The 17317-nt window shown below is 43.9% G+C and overlaps 2 protein-coding genes and 1 long non-coding RNA gene across 4 annotated transcripts in view; all 3 read right to left on the bottom strand.

Annotated features, from left to right (window-relative positions):
• LOC106727571 overlaps nt 1-745 on the bottom strand; it is a 1488-nt gene extending 743 nt beyond the window's left edge. The window contains exon 1 of the long non-coding RNA XR_001363805.1: nt 256-745. This is a non-coding gene — a long non-coding RNA (uncharacterized LOC106727571). The remainder of the gene's footprint in view (nt 1-255) is intronic.
• A 2887-nt stretch (nt 746-3632) lies between these two features.
• SNRPB (small nuclear ribonucleoprotein polypeptides B and B1) lies at nt 3633-12300 on the bottom strand. Of its 2 annotated transcripts, none has more exons than XM_005874731.2 (7): nt 12140-12300; nt 9772-9923; nt 7768-7879; nt 6478-6630; nt 5325-5454; nt 4881-5006; nt 3633-3792 (listed from the first exon to the last, which is right to left on the bottom strand). In XM_005874731.2, the coding sequence occupies exons 1-7, from the start codon at nt 12140-12142 to the stop codon at nt 3755-3757; spliced, it is 714 nt and encodes a 237-aa protein (XP_005874793.1). In that variant the 5' UTR covers nt 12143-12300; the 3' UTR covers nt 3633-3754. The 2 variants fall into 2 exon arrangements, with proteins under 2 accessions (XP_005874793.1, XP_005874794.1); XM_005874732.2 differs by having other exon boundaries at nt 3633-3939; nt 12140-12298.
• A 2595-nt stretch (nt 12301-14895) lies between these two features.
• On the bottom strand, nt 14896-17111 carry LOC102260131 (histone deacetylase 8). Its single transcript, XM_005874728.2, has one exon. The coding sequence runs from the start codon at nt 16575-16577 to the stop codon at nt 15444-15446; it is 1134 nt and encodes a 377-aa protein (XP_005874790.1). The 5' UTR covers nt 16578-17111; the 3' UTR covers nt 14896-15443.
• Nucleotides 17112-17317: the final 206 nt, after the last annotated feature.

Here is a 17317-nt window from a genome sequence, read left to right as displayed (position 1 = left end):
AAAGATCCTGGACAGAACCTGGCTACAGAACTTGGCTGGAGAACCTAGACAGAACATGGCAGGAGAACCTGGCTGGAGAACCTAGCCAGAACTTCGCTGGAGATCCTGACCAGGACTTGGCTGGAGTTCCTGGCTAGAGATCCTGGCTAAGCTGCTGATCAACTGAACGCTGTCTCCGTGTCATTCCTTCATCGCCGACTCCGTCCACACCTTTGGGGACCCCTGGACCTGCTGGGGTTGGACCCCAGCAGCAACCAACCATTAACACTTCTGCCAAAAGCTGCTGCCAAGCTCACCTACCTGATGTTCTACTCCTCAGCCTTCTCCTCTGCTGGGAATATCTTTTCTAACACTTCTAAGGAAGCCTTGGTAAACTCTTTCCGTAAAGAAAATTTCTTTTTTAAATTGAGGTCCAACTCACATAACACAATTAACCACTTTAATTTGACTTGGTATTTAATGTATTTACAATGTTGTCCAACTACCATCTATCTCTAGTTTCAAAACTTTTCATCACCACATAAAAGCACTCTCCATTTCCTCCATCCTCATCCCCTGGTAACTTCTCATCAGCTTTGTCTCTCTGGTTTTACCTATTCTAGGTATTTCCTATAAAAGGAATCAATTATGTAATCTCTGGTGTCTGGCTTCTTTCACTTTGCAATGTTTTTGAGGTTCATCCAAGTGGCATTGTATCAACACTTCACCCCTTATATGGCTAATATTCCATTGAATGTATATCCAATTTGTTTATCCATTCATCCACCCGACACTTCAGTCTGAGGCTGACACTCTACCACTGAGCCAAACCGGGCCAGGGCTGTTCCCACCTATTGATTATGAATAATGCTATCTACCTAGGAGTGGAATTTGCTGGATCATGTGGTAATTCTATGTTTAATTTTTTAAGAAACCACTGAACTTTTTCTATAGTGGCTGCATCATTCTACATTGTCACCAGTAATGCACAAGGGCTATTTCTCCACATAGTTGTCATTTATCTTTTTTCCATTAAAGCCATCCTAGTAGGTGTGAAGTGGTATATCATTGTGGTTTTGATTTGCATCTAACGACCAATATTAAATACCTTCTCATGTGCTTGTTGTTCACTTGTAATTCGTTGAAAAAATGTCAATTGAATTCCTTTACTGACTTTTTAATTGGGCTTTATATGTTGTTAATAATCCTCACCCAAGGATATTTTTTCTATTGATTTTTAGAGTTGGGAGGGAAGGAGGGGGAAGAGAAAAACAGCAATGTGAGAGACACATTGATTGGTTGCCTCTGCCACGCGCCCAGTCTGGGCTAAGGATTGAACCTGCAACCCAGGATGTGCCTTTGACCATTAATTGACCCATAAACCTTCGGTATGCATGTTGATGCTCTAACCATTGAGAAACACTGGCCAGGACCTCATTGGGTTTTAAATTCATCTTTTTATTAAATTATAAAGGTTCTTTATAGTTTAGATCCACAGTCGCCAACTGGTGGTCTGCGACCACTGGTGGTCCATGAGGTCTGAAAGGTTGGCAACCACTGGTCTAGACAATACTGGTAAACCCAGATCAAAGATTTGTGAATCTTTTCTCCTCATCTGCAGGTTGCCTCTTCATTCTTGATGTCCTTTGATGCAAAGACATTTTTGATGAAGTTCATTTTTTTTCTTTTGTTGCTTTGCTTTTGGTGTCCAACCTAAGAATCCATCACCAATCCAAGGTCACGAAGGTTTGTTTTCTTCTAGTAGTTTTATTATTTCTGGTTCTTATATTTCAATTGTTGATCCATTTTGTTAGTGATATATGGAGTAACACAGAGATTCAATGTCATCTTTTGGATGTGGTTATCCAATTGTCCAGCACTTGTTGAAGAGACTATTCTTTTTCCAGTAAAAGATTTGGCATTATCAAAAACCAATTGACTGTATTTGCAAGGGTTTATTTCAATTCTATTCTATTGGCCTACATCTATCTTAATGCCAGTGCCACACTGTTCTGATTACTGAAGTTTTATGGTAAGTTTTGAAATTAGGAAGTGTCAGACCTCCAACTTTGTTCTTTTTCAAAGTTGTTTTTGCTTTTCCATTTCTGCAAAAGCCATTGGAATTTTTACAGGGATTGCACTGAACCCACAGATCACTTCAGGGAATGTTGCCATTGAATATGAGACCTTTCCATTTAAAATTTCTTTCAGGACATTTAGTTTTCAGTGTACAAATCTTTCACTTCCTTGGTTGTTTCATAGGTATTCTTTTGAATGCTATTATAAATACAATTTTTTAAACTTCCTTTTCAGATTGTTCATTGCTGGAATATAAAAATACTAGTTTTTGTGTGATCTTGTACCCTGCAATCTTGCTAAATTCATTTATCAGTTCTAGTAGCTCTTATGAATTGTTTGGGATTATCTATATATATATATATATAATAGTTGTAGTTTTGCTTCTTCCTAATTTGGAACTTTTTTTTTTCTTGTGTAATTGCTCTAGCTAGAACTTCCAGTACAATGTTGAACAGCAGTGCCCAAAGTGACAATCTTGCTTTGCTCCTTATCTTAAGAGGAAACGTTTCCATTAAGTCCCTTTATGTTTAGAAAGTTCCCTTCTGTTTTTAATTTGCTGAGTGTTTCTATAATAAAATGGTTGGGAAATTCTGCCAAATGCTTTTTCTGCATCTATTGAAATGACCATATAATGTGTCTTTTTTCTTCTATTATATGGGTTATGTTGAACCAAACTTAAATTCCTAGACAAACACCCCCTTACTGCACATCTTTTTTTTCTTCTTTTTTTCATTAAGTTCTCCTTTAGATTTAGAATTGTATTCCCCAAGGACAGTAATTTAAGAACAGTGGTGAGCCCTAGCTGGTTTGGCTCAGTGGATAGAGCATCAGACTGCAGGCTTAAGGGTCCCAGGTCAGATTCCGGTCAAGGGCATGTACTTCGATTGCAGGCTAGATCCCCAGCTCTGGTCAGACACATGCAGGAGGCAACCAATTGATATGTTTCTCTCTCTGTGTCTCTCCCCATCCTTTCCACTCATTAAAACTCAATGGAAAAATATCTTTGGATGAGGATTAACGAGAACAAAAAAAATAGTGGTGACCTCTTATAGCTGTACCCAAGTACTAAATTACTACTGCTCAATGACCATTTTATCAACTGAACATAGGCTTTGGGTAGAAGAAATCATGGAGGCCCCACAATTCAAAAGTTGGATAAGGTTACATGTATATGTATAACCCTAGGAGAAAGTCACATTAAATTATTCCTATCAATAGGATTTTCATTTTTAGTACTAACTGCATACTTTATTGTACAAAAATAAAGTACTGCTCAAGAAGCTATTTAGATGAGTTCCTTCCAAAGAGGATACACAAAGTCCCAACCCTCTCCAACAGTGTATGTTTATTTCAACAAACCGATCTTTGCCAATTTGATAGGTTAAAATATCTCATTGTAGTTCAATTCTGTAACTCTCTTGGTAGGAGGTTGTGATCTCTTCAAATGTGTAGAAAAATATTTTAAAAGGCAAACAGTTAAGATTAAGGCTGATTTTTCCAAGGCACCCCTTCTTGACTCAATTAAGCACCTGACATTATCAAAGATTTTTCTAAAAATGAACAGAAACACCAGGTGCACTTATAATATCCTATTAAGAGTTTATTAAGAAATGCTGTTTCTGAGGCACAAGAAACAAAAGGACTATGTACAGGCTTTCAGGAAACAGGCAGGGAGCTGAGGAGGGCCAAGATGAGTCTAGGGCCTTGGTGGGTGCATTCCTGGGGGAGGGGGCCCTGTAAGGGAAACCAGACAATCTGGTGAGACTCCAAGTATAACAGCATAACAAACAAACCGGTCTGTGGTAGTGTGGCCCTGGTGGACCGGGACCACGCCTCTGTGGAGCTACTTCCGTAACTCTGTGGCCAAGGATCAAAGAAGGCCTGAAGTAAGAGTAAGGAGTTTAGTCAGTGCCTGATCTGCAAGTCAAATCCCCATTCCTGCCCAGGCTCCCACATCCTGCAGTTATCAACTGGAGGGAGGTATGTGCTGACTGGTGACATCTCTAGGGCCAATTAGATTCCCATGCTTACAAAACCCAAAAGCAGAAAACTCAGACTAGAGACATAGGAATCACCTAGTGTGACAGCTCTGGGTTAGCTTAAAAACCACTATGGCTTGGTGAAAAGAACACTGGTCTGAGAGTCTAGACCAGGGGTGGGCAAACTTTTTGACTCGAGGGCCACAATGGGTTCTTAAACTGGACCGGAGGGCCGGAACAAAAGCATGGATGGAGTGTTTGTTTGAACTAATATAAATTCAAAGTAAACATCATTACATAAAACGGTACGGTCTTTTTTTTTTAGTTTTATTCATTTCAAATGGGCCGGATCCGGCCCGCGGGCCGTAGTTTGCCCACGGTTGGTCTAGACACTGAATTTTCTCTGGGCCTGTTTTCTTACCTATAACAAAGGCTGATCTATGTCACCATTTCTCAAACTGGAGTTAAAAAGATATACATACTAAATAGTATATAGCAAAGCCCAGAGCCCTTTCTTAATTACTAAACACTACAAACCAAAGAGTGTAAGAAAATTAATTCCATGACCTTTATTGGGGACCCTCAGAGTGCATTATTTCACAGTGCCCTAAAAACACTGCCTTGGACACTGAGAAGTACCTGGGTGCAGAGGGAGTTAGGTCAATTAAAGAAATGCTGTTCCCTCTTTCCTTTCTGCATTAAGTTGTCCTCTAAGAAAGAGTTCACTTCACTAGGCTGAAGGCCTGAAAGCCCAGAGGTATAGTCAAAATCTCACCTTCCCTCCACTTCCCATCCCAATATGGCTCTAGGGAAGGAAGTCTAAATCACTGCTGTGAGCATTACCTCGCATTCCTGGTGGAGGGGGCCGCATTCCTGGAGGGGGCATGCCCATTGGAGTTCCTCGTCCAGGGGGGATTCCCATTGGGGGACCCATGGGAGGCCTCATACCAGGAGGTGGGCCCATCATGCCTGAAAGAGAAAAGCCCCCAAAAGATAGCTCAAGTGTCTGTCAAAAGGTAGCAAAAAAACATACAAGCTATCTACCAAATTCTGAAGACAGATGGACCATTCCACTCTCCCAGCATCTCCTAGCAAACTGGGACTTGAGCCAAAGAGGTGGGAACTCCCAATGGCTCTTGTTCCACGGTAGTCAGCCAGGCTGGATCTCAGAGTAATCCTGCTTAACTATAAAAACTCATCATCAGTTTCAGTCAAGGTATGTCTCATCATAAATCCAGCTCAGGCATCTTTTAGCAATTAGCAATGCTCTCCTTATGGGCTTCTTACCTGGAGGGGGTGCCCCTCGGCCCATAGGTGGGGGAGGACCTGCACGGCCCGGTGGGTACTGGGTTGGGGCCCCTGCAATACTAGCTGTGGCAGCAGCTGCAACAGTGCCTCTTGCTTGTGGGGTCATCACCTAAGAGAACACAAGAAGAGAATTAGGCAGAACAGTCCAGTGGAATGCTGCATCCTACTCTCCTCCCCAACCTGGTAAAGCAGCAGACACCAAATCCCCTAAACTACCACTCAGGCCTTAAGACTCTGTAGTCAAAACCATCTTCTAGCCCTAGACAGTTTGGCTCAGTGGGTAGAGCATGAGCCCACAGACTGAAGGGTTGCAGGCTCGACTCCTGTCAAGGGCATATATCTCAGTTGCAGGCTCAATCCGTGGCGCCAGTTGGGGCATATGCAGGAGGCAAACAATCAATGTGTCTCTCTCACATCAATGCCTCTTCTATGTCTCTCCTCCTCCCTCCCACTCTCTAAAAATCAATGGGAGCCACAGCTGGTTTGGCTCAGTGAATAGAGCATCGGCCAGTGGACTGAAGGGTCCCAGGTTCAATTCCGGTCAAGGGCACATCCTGAATTGCAGGCTCGATCCCCAGTAGTGGGCATGCAGGAGGCAGCCAATCAATGATTCTCTCTCATCATTGATGTTTCTATCTATCCCTCTTCCTTCCTCTCTGAAATCAATAAAAATATATATTTAAAAATTAAAAATAAAAATCAATGGGAAAAATATCCTCAGGTGAGTATTAACCAAAACAAACAAAAAGCCATCTTTCAGAGATAAAGCTTGAATGCCCAACCCCCATCTTCTAGACTTGAGTTAAGAATGCCCAACACAAATTAGAGAAGGCACCTGCATTTTCAAATAACTAATAAGTTATGACAGTATATTTCAAATGTTGTCATAGAAACTTTTTGCTACAATACGTTCAGCTAATATACCTTTCATGAATGTCTTTCCTAGTACCATCATATAGTTTACAATGACAAGTTTTCCTTTTCACTTGATTCTAGGAACATATACACAAAGCACCATGAAACACTGATAGCCTGACAGTCATAGGTTGGTCATTCTGGACTCTTCCCAAACTGCAGACCCGCCCTCTATCCTTGAACCACCAGACACTGGTGCCTTTCCCCAACTCCTCACCTGTTGGGATGGTCCACCAACCCCACGAACTGGCCCAGCAAGTCCTGCGGGGGCCTGGGGCATGGGAACACCAGCTGGGATTCCTCTGCCAGCAGCCCTGCCGATCCCCGGGCCCCCAGCAGCTCCAGCAAGTGGCACTCGGGCAATGCCAGTCTAAAAAATAAAGAAATAAGCTAAAATGCTTGTGGCCTAGAAAATCAGATGTACATTTTGGAATGCCATTGCCAAGAGAGCATCTTAGACTTATAGGGCATCAAAACAACTTACAGACACTGTCCACCGGTATGTGGTAACACCATTACTCCTCCACCTAAGATTATACGCCTAGCTGTCACCCCTGGCAGGCTCAAAGAGTTTAAGGGTAAGTCTAGAGAACATGCCACAACACAATCACCTATACACATTCCCATGAAAATTAAACTAACAAAGGGCCAAGGCTCCATTCAGGAGGGTGCAGTAGACAAGAGCACTTGACCTGGCATCAAAGAAACATGAGGTTCAGTCCCAGGTCTGAATCTCACCTGGTGGGTGACAGTGGGGAAGTAATCCCACGATTTTGAAACTGTTTCCTCATCTGCAAATAATGGAATTATGACAAAACTGCTTGTGGTCATGGAACGTTTACAATGGGCTACATTAGAATAGTAAATTCTACTGGGAATGGATTCCAAGAGTTATATATTGGTACATATTCTTTGAACAAAAAAATATGGTTAACATCACTTGCAGTCATTTATATTGAAAAAAAGCTTCAACTGAAGTCCAAAAATAAGTAAATTACTAGGATAGAATACTCTGTACTCACTTGAGAAAATATCTTAAGTCATTCCACTAACATGACTTATATACAGCAAGTACAGAAATATTTACATTAAGTGAAAAAGCAAAACAAAATATTACAAGCATATTATGTGTTAAATACTAATATATATGTGTATGTATATATACATGGACAAAAACCAGTATAAGAGAAATATTCCTTTGATAAAAAATGTCAAAATAAAAAAGGGAAAATAAATTTGATTAGATTCTCTAAAATCTGCTCTACTTCTAAATGTAGGTTGGTGTTTACAGAATCAAGAATGCTTGGGATTAAATGCCAATGTCACCTCTTACTACAGAGTAACATTGAGGTAGGGCTGGGTTTTCTGTGACACCTTGAGCAAGTTACTAAAACCCAGTTTTTACCTATAAAGTGGGAGTAATTTATCTCAAGGATGGCTGCAAGGATTAAATAAAATACTGCACATGCTCAATATGGCTTTTCACTGCCACTCTGCTCAGACTTACATCTTTGGGAGGAGGTCCCTCTACTGTCATTGAGACCAGGTTCTCCCCTCGAAGTAGCACCAGCCCGAGAACTCGCTTCTCTTCTCTTTCCGCTTGTTTTGAGTTCTTTGGCCTAAAGACAGGTTTAGAAGAAACAAAAAAGCAAGCATTAGAAAGACGGTAAAGTTCAAGTTCACCTACCTAGGGGCCTCTAAGATTTGTTTTACACTCCATCCCCTGACAAATGGTTCATAAACTTTCCCCAAGACAGCTCTTCTAGATAGTTTTCACAGGATGTATCTGTAACCCCAAGGTGGTTGATTCCTATGCCAAGAGGATGCACAGAACAAGAGATAGGACAACAGTCAAGAAAGCCCAGCCCTGGCTCAATGTTATTCTGTAACAACCATACGTCATCTTTCCTCAATCAATCTTCCCTGCTATCTATCACTGTGTTCCCTCCCTTCAACTTAAGGTCTTGCCAGTGTCAGAAGGCAGCTGAAACAACTCAAGTCAACTGAATCCCATTCACCACCACGCACAAGTGGGTCCCTTACCTCACATCAGAAATAGAAACCATAAAGGAAAAGTAAGAGGTTAACTACATAGGAACTACACCTCTGTCCTCCAAGCACAAAAACAGAAATCTCCAAAAAACCACAGCCAGAAAAGATGAACAAAATATGAATGCAATCTAGGAAAAATAACCACAAGGCAGGGAAGGAAAGAAAATCCCAAAGCCAGTATGCTAAAAAGAAAGAAAAAATACCTGATCAATGTAAAAATCAACTTAAAGGTTTCTTTCTTTTTAATATATATTTGTTGATTTCAGAGGGGAAGGGAGAGGGAGAGAGAGGAGCATCAATGATGAGAGAGAATCCTTGATCAGGAATTGAACCATGACCTCCTGGTTCACAGGCTGACACTGAGCCATGTCAGCCAGGGTAAAGGTTTCATTTTAATGCTATTTTATAATAAATTAACAGTGGTTTTCTGTGGGTGGATATTTTTCCCCCTTTTTATGCTTATCTATATTTTCTTATTTTCAATTAAAAGTATATACTGTCTTTCACAATCTTAAAAAAAACTTTTCTGGGCATTTTAATTTTTTCTCATATATTTTTCTTTATTTTGAAAACGATTTTCTAATAAAAATTTTTTTATTGTCAGAATAAAGTTAGTTTCATTTGAAAAAGAGAACTGTTTGGAATAATTCTACACTGACCTGCTGGCCCTTCTCTAATGTGCATACCTGGCAATCAGCCATGCTACCACATTTTTTGTCCTATTCTTCTTAACCTCATGCCCCAAAGAAAACAACGGCCCCAAAGGGAATCAAAGGGATTTCACAGCTGCTGACAACATGGACACTGCACGTGGCCAGAGAGCTGAATGACCATGAAAATTATATAACCTCTCTGGGCCTCAAGTTGCCTTGAATGTAAAAATAGGACAAAAAGCTAGACCACATATTTTAGGTCAGAAACTTAAGATCTGGGAGTCTTAATATAAGGGAGTCATCCAATAACTTATGGAACTATAGAAATCTAATTATTTCTATAAATGCCAACAAAAATCACTGGCCCCAAACCCACAGGGGAAGCTGAGCACTTACCCTGAAGAGGGTCAGAGGCTTCTTAAAGCAGTTTCAGACCAGGCTGCATTGGGAGAGCCCTTTAGGCTACAGCTTTACAAATAGGTAATGAGGCCAGAAAATCAAGCTCTCCCCCCTCATACACCTGTGGGGAGAACATGACAGCCCTTTACCCCAATACCCAGGGGCATGAGAAAAGAGAAACAAAAGCCTAGCAGCCCTTCTTACAACAAGTAATGTGCTAGAACTACAGAGCAAGGATTGCTGGGCTAAAGAAAGCGATTTAAGTGTCCAATGTCTCCATTTAAATCTGCCCTCTAAAACAGGAGAGCAAACCAACAGGAATCAGCTAGCTGTATCACCACCTATCACTTGCCCCCCCGCGTCTATCCCCCTCATCCAAATCCCTCCCCACACAGCCCATTCCTCACTTGATCTTCCTGAATTCATCACAATCGCATAGGATCAAATTCATATGCTTGTCGAAAGCCTTGAAGGTGCCAATGAAGATACGACCGTCTTGCAGGATGCACCTCATCCTGTAGTCGATGTGCTGCAGCATCTTGCTGCTCTTGCCCACAGTCTGCAAGGAGAAATCAGCAGGGAAGAGAGAGAAACATGGATTTGTTCCAGTCATTCATGCATTCACTGGTTCACTCCCATATGTACCCTGACTGGAGATTGCACCCACAACCTTGGCGTATCAGGACTACTCTCTAAGCAACTGAGCTACCCGGCCAGGGTGGAACCACATATCCCCTAGTCCTTCCTAAAAACTTCTGCTGCAGCCTGCTTTTCTAAGTACCTGTCTTGCTTAGTACAGCCACAGTCCTTTCCCAGGAATTCTCCCAAGTTATACCTTGTTCAGTCCTGACCTCTGCCCACTCCTGTTTTTGTCCTTTCCCTTCAAATCATCTCATATTACAGTTGCCTTTGTTTAGGCTGGGTAAGTTTCAGTGGTGACCAGTGAACGTATAGGTCTCCAAACTAATCCAATCCATGCATACCTGAGATGAGCCACCTGCCACTGGGAAGATTACAGGCGTGTGACTCCAGTACTGTAAAACACCCACATTCCATTAAAAAGCCAGTAAACCAGCTGGAATGGGGCTGGCACTAAAATCCAAGCAGCCAGAAGCTTATCAGAAAGGAGCTGATCAGCTTGGAGGTGAGAGCAGAATGCCCCAAAGGAGAATTTGTTAGTGAGCCTTCAAGACTACCTTTGGCAGGGAAATATTCTGGTAGCCAGGATACAAATTAGTTTGAACACATAATGGTCTTTAAGAATATATAACTTGCTATCCTTCTTAATTAACCCAACATTTTCTGCTTTATAGCCTGGCTTGCAATGTGTCTTTGCTAAAATGGACTACAGAGACATCACTACAATGCTGGGTGCCCTTGGCAGTTACATTTCTCTCTAGAAATAAATGGCCTGGCAGTTGATCTGCGCATCAGCCTAGCATCAATCTGACTGGCCAGTCCTAACTGTGCACGCTGTTCACCTCTGTGAGCCTGGACAAGTACAGGCTTCTGAACCTACAAATGTGAGTCAGAACCTTGGATTCCACCCGGGAGACCCAGGTTATGCGGCTCAGTCTCCCTCAGATGACCCTTTAACTGCCTTGTCCTCAGACAGCTTCTTGCCACACAGACCTCAATCTTCATGGCAACATTTCTTGGCCCATTAATAGCCAACACTTACTGAGTGTTCACTTCATGCCAGGCACTGTGATAAGCACTGTCTGTCTCACTTAATTCTCAAAATCAGCTCCGTTACTTTTGCTCTTTTACAGATGAGGCCACTGAAGCTGGGAGAGCGGGGAAGTTTGCCCTGTCTCGGGAGCCAGGAACCTCATCAGCCCGGACCCAGCGTCTCCTCCTCTAACCAATTCCCCAAACAACATCCTACCAGGTTTCCCTGCTTTCTCGCCTACTGAACAAAGTGAGCTTTGCAAACAAAGTTTCCATCACGTTGGGGGTTAAATTCCTTCAGGGGCCTGCCGCACCGCCAGCAAGATTCCATGCCCCTGAGGCCTTTAGGAACCAGGCTCCCGCCGGCTCCCCCCATTCCCCCTCCAGGAACTTCCTATGCTTTGCACTTACACCCCTCGGATCTGTTACATCCCCTCCCATTTTCGCGGGCACAATCTCGACTCCGCTCCGGAACCATCTACTCCGGAAAGCGTGCTTGCCCCGCCCCCTTGGCGCCGTTACTTTAGCAGTGGTTCTCAACCTTCCGGTCCTTTAAATACAGTTTCCCATGTTGTGACCCAACCATAAAATTATTTTCGTTGCTACTTCATAACTGTAATGTTGCTACTGTTATGAATCGTAATGTAAATATCTGATATGCAGGATGGTCTTAGGCGACCCCTGTGAAAGGGTCGTTCGACCGCCAAAGGGGTCGCGACCCACAGGTTGAGAACCGCTGCCTGAATGCCGACCTGCCCGCCGCTCTGAGTTATAGAATCATATCGCCCGCGCCCCAGCCAGAGAGTCAACTCGGTGGAGGAAGGAAACGTTTCACTGTGCAGCGCCGGCGCCTGGAGAGCCGGGCGTCTTCAAACACGCACACAGGCTGCAAAAGTGGGTTCAGCTCTTCCTCCACACGCCCACCCCCTCCTCGTCTACCAGACCCAGGATCACTCTCCAGGTCCAGCCGGAAGCCCTTCCACCTCCCGCCCCACGGCCTTCTCCCACGTCTCACCGGGCCTCCCCAGTCCGCCTGCGGCTCTAGCGCCTGCTCGCGACACACAGACTTGGGAGCGCCCGCGCCGCCGGCCTGCGCCTCCTCACCATGGTGGCGGTTCTGATGGCTCCGATTCCCGCCGGATTCGCCTGCGCCGAGGCCTGGCGCTACTGCAGCCCGCTTCCCGCCGCTACTACCGGAAATGCAGACCCAGGCAAAATGGAGTCCGGCAGAAAACTACTTCCGGTCTCAGAGCCCGGCCCTGGAGTTCCGTCCTCAACGTGAAGCTGGGAGTTCAGAGAGGGGCGGGGCCTCGGGCGGAGCTAACAGCAAACGGAACTGCCAGAGCTGTTGCTCCTCCTCCTCCTCATTCCCGGCCCCCGCCCCGGCCCCGGCCTGTGAACTCCGCCGCCGCCTCTGCCTCGGCTCTCTCCCCTGCAGCCACTGGGCATGTTTCGGTTTTTCCGTGAACTGGCTCGAAGTGCTCCTGCCCCCGCGCCTATGCCTTTGCTGTAGCCTCTGCCTGAAATGCTAGGCATCCGGGCGTGTGCACCGCTCAAGCCCTCACCTTCAAGACGCATCACATTTTCCCACTGAGGGCTTCCCTGCCTTCCTCTTTAACACTAATAGCTAATGTACTATATGTTTTTGTTATTTTGCTACTCCTCCCCATTAGAACGTAAATTCCAACAGTAAGGATGTCTGTGTATTGTTCATAGCTGCAGTGCCTATGTCACTGCTAAGCACAAAACAAGGAGTTAATATTTGAATGAATCAATCCCCAATCCAGTCCAGTGACTTTTTTAAAATATATTTTTATTGATTTCAGAGAGGAAGAGAGAGAGAGAGAGATAGGAACATCAATGATGAGAATCATCGATTGGCTGCCTCCTGCGTGCCCCTTTACTGGGGATCCAGCCCCGGGCATGTGCCCTAATCGAACCCGGAGACTCTTCAATCTGCAGGCCAACACTCTATCCACTGAGCCAAACCAGCTAGGACCAGTTCCAGGACTTTTGAAAGTTCTACATGTTCAGGTTTTTCAAATTTATTACTTTAAACCTGGGCTCTTCATTTAACTCTTGGCTTTAATATCCAGCCACCTGCTTGACATGAATGTCTAAATAGCTAATAAATTCTTGAGTCTAATCACTCTTCTTCCCAAAACCACTGCTTACCAGCATTTCCCATCTCAAGTTTCTCAGGTTAAAAATCAAAAAGACAAACTTGGTAGCATCCTTGATCCCTTCCATTCTCTCTCATCTCAATCAGCAAATCCTATGGACCTCACCTTCAAAGGGTCTAAAATCTGACTCTTGTCACCTTCCCCACTACTACCATGCTAGCCTAGCCACCATCATCTTTGTCTTGGATCATTGAATGAACCCCTAACTAGTCCGCTTCCTTTCTTGCTCTCACAGCCAGAGGGATCCTTCTATAATGTAGTGGGATTATATCAGATGGTGCCATTGCCCTGCTCTTCACTTCCCAATAACTCCCCAGCACACGCAGAATAAAATCCAGCCCTACATCCCTCTCCAACCTCATCTTCAACATTCCCCTCATTCATCATCCTCCAGCCATACCAGTCTCCCTGTTGTTCCCCAAAACCCAGCAAGGAAAGTTTCTAACTCAGGGTTTTGTAATTTTAATGTGTTTTTATTGATTTTTTTAGAGAGAAAGGGAGAGGGAGAGAAACATCAATGTGAGAGAGAAACATCCATCAATCAGTTGCCTCCCGTACGCAACCAGGGATTGAACCCGAAACCTGGGTATGTGCCCTGACAGGGAATTGATCCAGCATTCGTTCAGTGTATGGGTCGATGTTCAACCAACTGAGCCACACCAGCCAGGGCTTTGTAATTTAATTCTCACACCCTAAAATGTATGTTCTGTCCCATTTTTGTCAACATGTGGAGGACAAGAGATGGAGGCTCAGAGAGATATATTATCTTGCTCAAGGTGGCAAGAACAGGAATATAGTACCACCTAGTTCCTCAGCTGCTTCCAAGTTACCCTGCCTCCTAACATATCACTCATGCATGCATTTTAAATTATTTCGTACTTACTAACATCTCACTGTCAGTGTGATACAAAGTCCCTTCCTTGAAGGACTTTATGTTCTGGTGAGAAAGACAGACAGTAAACCACATGAATAGGTATAAAGAGTAACATCAGAGTGATAGGAAAACTAAATAAAGTAGAGTAGGGGGGTTGAGAGTGATGGGTTGTAACTTCGGTTAGATGCTCTGGGAAAACCTCTCTGAGGCGTGCATGTGAACAAAGACCTGAATGAAGGACATTCCAGACATTCCTTACAAAGGAACTCATGTAATATGTGGTCTTTGGTGACTGCCTTCTTTCACTTAGCATCATGTTTTCCAAGCTCATCCATGTTATGGCACATATTAGTGCTTCATCTCTTTTTTATGGCTGAATAGTATTTCATTGTATGGATATAACATTTTTGTTTACCCATTCATTAGTTGATAGACATGCGGCAGTTTCCACCCTTTGGCTATTATGAATGATGCTGCATTTAAACATTTGTGTGCAAGTTTTCATGTTGACTTATGCTTTCATTTCTCTTGTGCATATACCTAGGAGTGGAACTGTTGGGTCATATGGTAACTCAGTTTAATTGTTTGAGGAACTACCAGACTGTTTTTTCTTTTCTTTTTTTTTTTTAGGTTTTCAAAAAAACACAACAGCTGGTGTGGCTCAGTTGGTTGAGCATCATCCCATGCACCAAGAAGTCGCTGATTTGATTCCATCAGGACACATGCCCAGGTTTCGGGCTAGATCCCCAGTATGAGGCGTGCAGGAGGCAGCCAATTGATGCTTCTCTCTCATTGATGCTCCTATCTCTCTCTCCCTCGCCATAAATACCAATAAAAATATATTTTTAAAAAATAGATCAATGATCCTAAAAACAACAGAGGTGGACTTCTTCCTACCTCCCAATCTACTATCATTTCCCTTCACCAAGGCATCACCTGGATGGTCCTGACGCCCAAACCCTACCTCTCAGCTCCCCGCTAACCCACTACACATCCATGCTTTCTCCCAGTTTCTGATCTGTCTCCTTTAAGAAAATAAAAATACCCCCTCCCCAACTTGCTTAAAAATAATATTCAAAGATTAAAAATGGTACTTATGTTTGTTTAAAAAATAAACACTTCTAATGTTGAAAATCTCACTCTTCCTCTAGGGCTAGTTGAGCCTCCGGGGTGCCTCCCTGCCTCACCCCAGGTGGCCAGCAGCCACTTGGTGCTCCTTGGAAATTTTCAAGAATTAATTTCTTCCAAATTTCCCCTGAAGTCACAAATTCCACACACGGCTCGCATAAACATGCTGCCTTCATTACAGGCGCTGCTCTTTGGCTCTGGAAACCTGATCCCTTTGTGTCCACTAGACCACATGCTTCAGATTCCCTTTGATGTAGCTGAGGATTTGCTGGACTCGGTGGGGCTCGTTGCGGTCTGGCCGGCAGCCTGGCGTGATTTCCAGCACGTAATCAGGACCATATGCTGTGAAAAACTCATGATCTGGGATCTCAGAGGATAGTGTTTTCCCTAGGATGACCCCAGTCAAGTATGTCCAGCATCGAGCTGTGTTGGCAAGGTTATAGCCCCCTCCTCCCAAAATGAGCGTTGCCAATTGCCACTGAAGGATGTACTTCAGGCACCTGCCAATTCCCACCGGAGTCATGTTAAAGGAGCACATCGGATCCCCAGCTATTGTATCAGCTCCCAGCTGTACGACCACCGCTTTGGGGTTAAAGGCCATGTACACCTCCTTTAGTACACTTTCACAGATGTGGTAATACCTCTCATCCTGTATGCCATCCTGAATGGGCACATTCACACTGTAGTACCGTCCCTTCCCTAGGCCAACATCAGACACATCACCTGTTCCTGGGAAAAACCCCGGGGAGAATTTGTGCAGGGACACGGTCATGACTTTGGAGGTGAAACTGAAGGCATCTTCTACACCATCTCCATGGTGCAGATCCAAATCCACATAGAGAACACGGTCAAATTTCCGTCGCAATCGTAATATTCCCAGGACAACATCATTGAGATAACAAAATCCAGATGCTTCGTCTTTCTTTGCGTGATGCCACCCTCCGGACCAGTTAATGGCTACCTTGCACATTCCATCAATCAGGCATTGGGCAGCTGTGATTGTAGCCCCTCCCACAGCTGCTGCATAGTCAAATATCCCTTCGGTAGCTGGACAGTCATAACCCAGGCCATACTCCGTAGAGTCCGGATGATCGTCATCTCCTTCTCGGCTGACCATCTGGAGGTGCTGCAGATAGGCATCGGTGTGGAAGGTGGCCATCTCCTCCATGGAGGCCACTTTGGGCTTAACTATCCTCATTTGCTTATGCAGTGCATATGCTTCAATCAAAGAATGTACCATACTGGCCCGTTTGGGGACTTTGGCCAGGGAATCGCACATGCTGACATACTCGGGACTGTAGATGTAAACCGGGGGCAGTGACTGCCCACTGTCCACAGGTTCCTCTGGCTCCTCCATCTGGAGCCACTGTCCAGATCCTGCTTTTTATGAACTCAGCCCAGGCTCCGGTTCCTGCTCCTCGGATCTGCTGCAGCGGTGCTCCCTAATCAAGAGTCACTGTCCTCCATTCCCATCCAATTGAAGAAAAACATGGGCACTCATTTTGTGTGTCCATAAATAGTTTTCAGTTCAAAAATGGGAGGTGGGCAGATATAAAAGCCCTGCCAGACTGTTTTCCAAAGTGGCTGCACTGTTTTATACTCCCACCAGTAGTATATGAGGGTTCTGATGTCTCCACTTCTTCATCAGCACTTGTTATGTGACTTGGATTGACCACCGTAAGGTGTGTGAACTGATATCTATCTCATTGTGGTTTTGATTTGCATTTCCCTGATGACTAGTGATGTTGAGCATCTTTTCATGTACTTACTGCCCATTTGTATATCATCCTTGGATTGTCTTTTCTTATTGAGTTGTTAAGAGTTCTTTATGTATTCTAGATATAAGTCCCACATCAGATATATGATTTATAAACATTTTCTCTAATTCTATGGATTGTCTTTTCACCTTAGTTTTTAATTTTGATAAAGTCCAATTTATCTATTATCTTTTTTGTTGTTGTTGTTTTTCTTGCTCATGCTCTTGGTGGCGTATCTAAGAATCGTTGCCAGGTTCAAGATCATAAAGGTTTGGTTCTATGCTTTCTTCTAAGAGTTTTATAGTTTTAGTTTCTTACATTTGGATCTTTGATACATTTT

This window comes from Myotis brandtii, unplaced genomic scaffold, assembly GCF_000412655.1.
Source record: "Myotis brandtii unplaced genomic scaffold, ASM41265v1 scaffold45, whole genome shotgun sequence".
NCBI lineage: Eukaryota > Metazoa > Chordata > Mammalia > Chiroptera > Vespertilionidae > Myotis > Myotis brandtii.
The sequence above is the reverse complement of the archived record's forward strand: the minus strand, read 5'-3'. Positions and strand labels throughout refer to the sequence as shown.

Bases quoted from the DNA above. Each gene is read 5' to 3' on its own strand.
- SNRPB (XM_005874731.2), bottom strand. The intron at 7,880-9,771 runs GTGAGGAATGGG...ACCTGTCTTTAG, and splicing joins GATGAATTCAGGAAGATCAA to GCCAAAGAACTCAAAACAAG. The intron at 5,455-6,477 runs GTGAGGAGTTGG...GTGTTCTCTTAG, and splicing joins TTGGTGGACCATCCCAACAG to GTGATGACCCCACAAGCAAG.
- LOC102260131 (XM_005874728.2), bottom strand. From the start codon at position 16,577: ATGGAGGAGCCAGAGGAACCTGTGGACAGTGGGCAGTCACTGCCCCCG.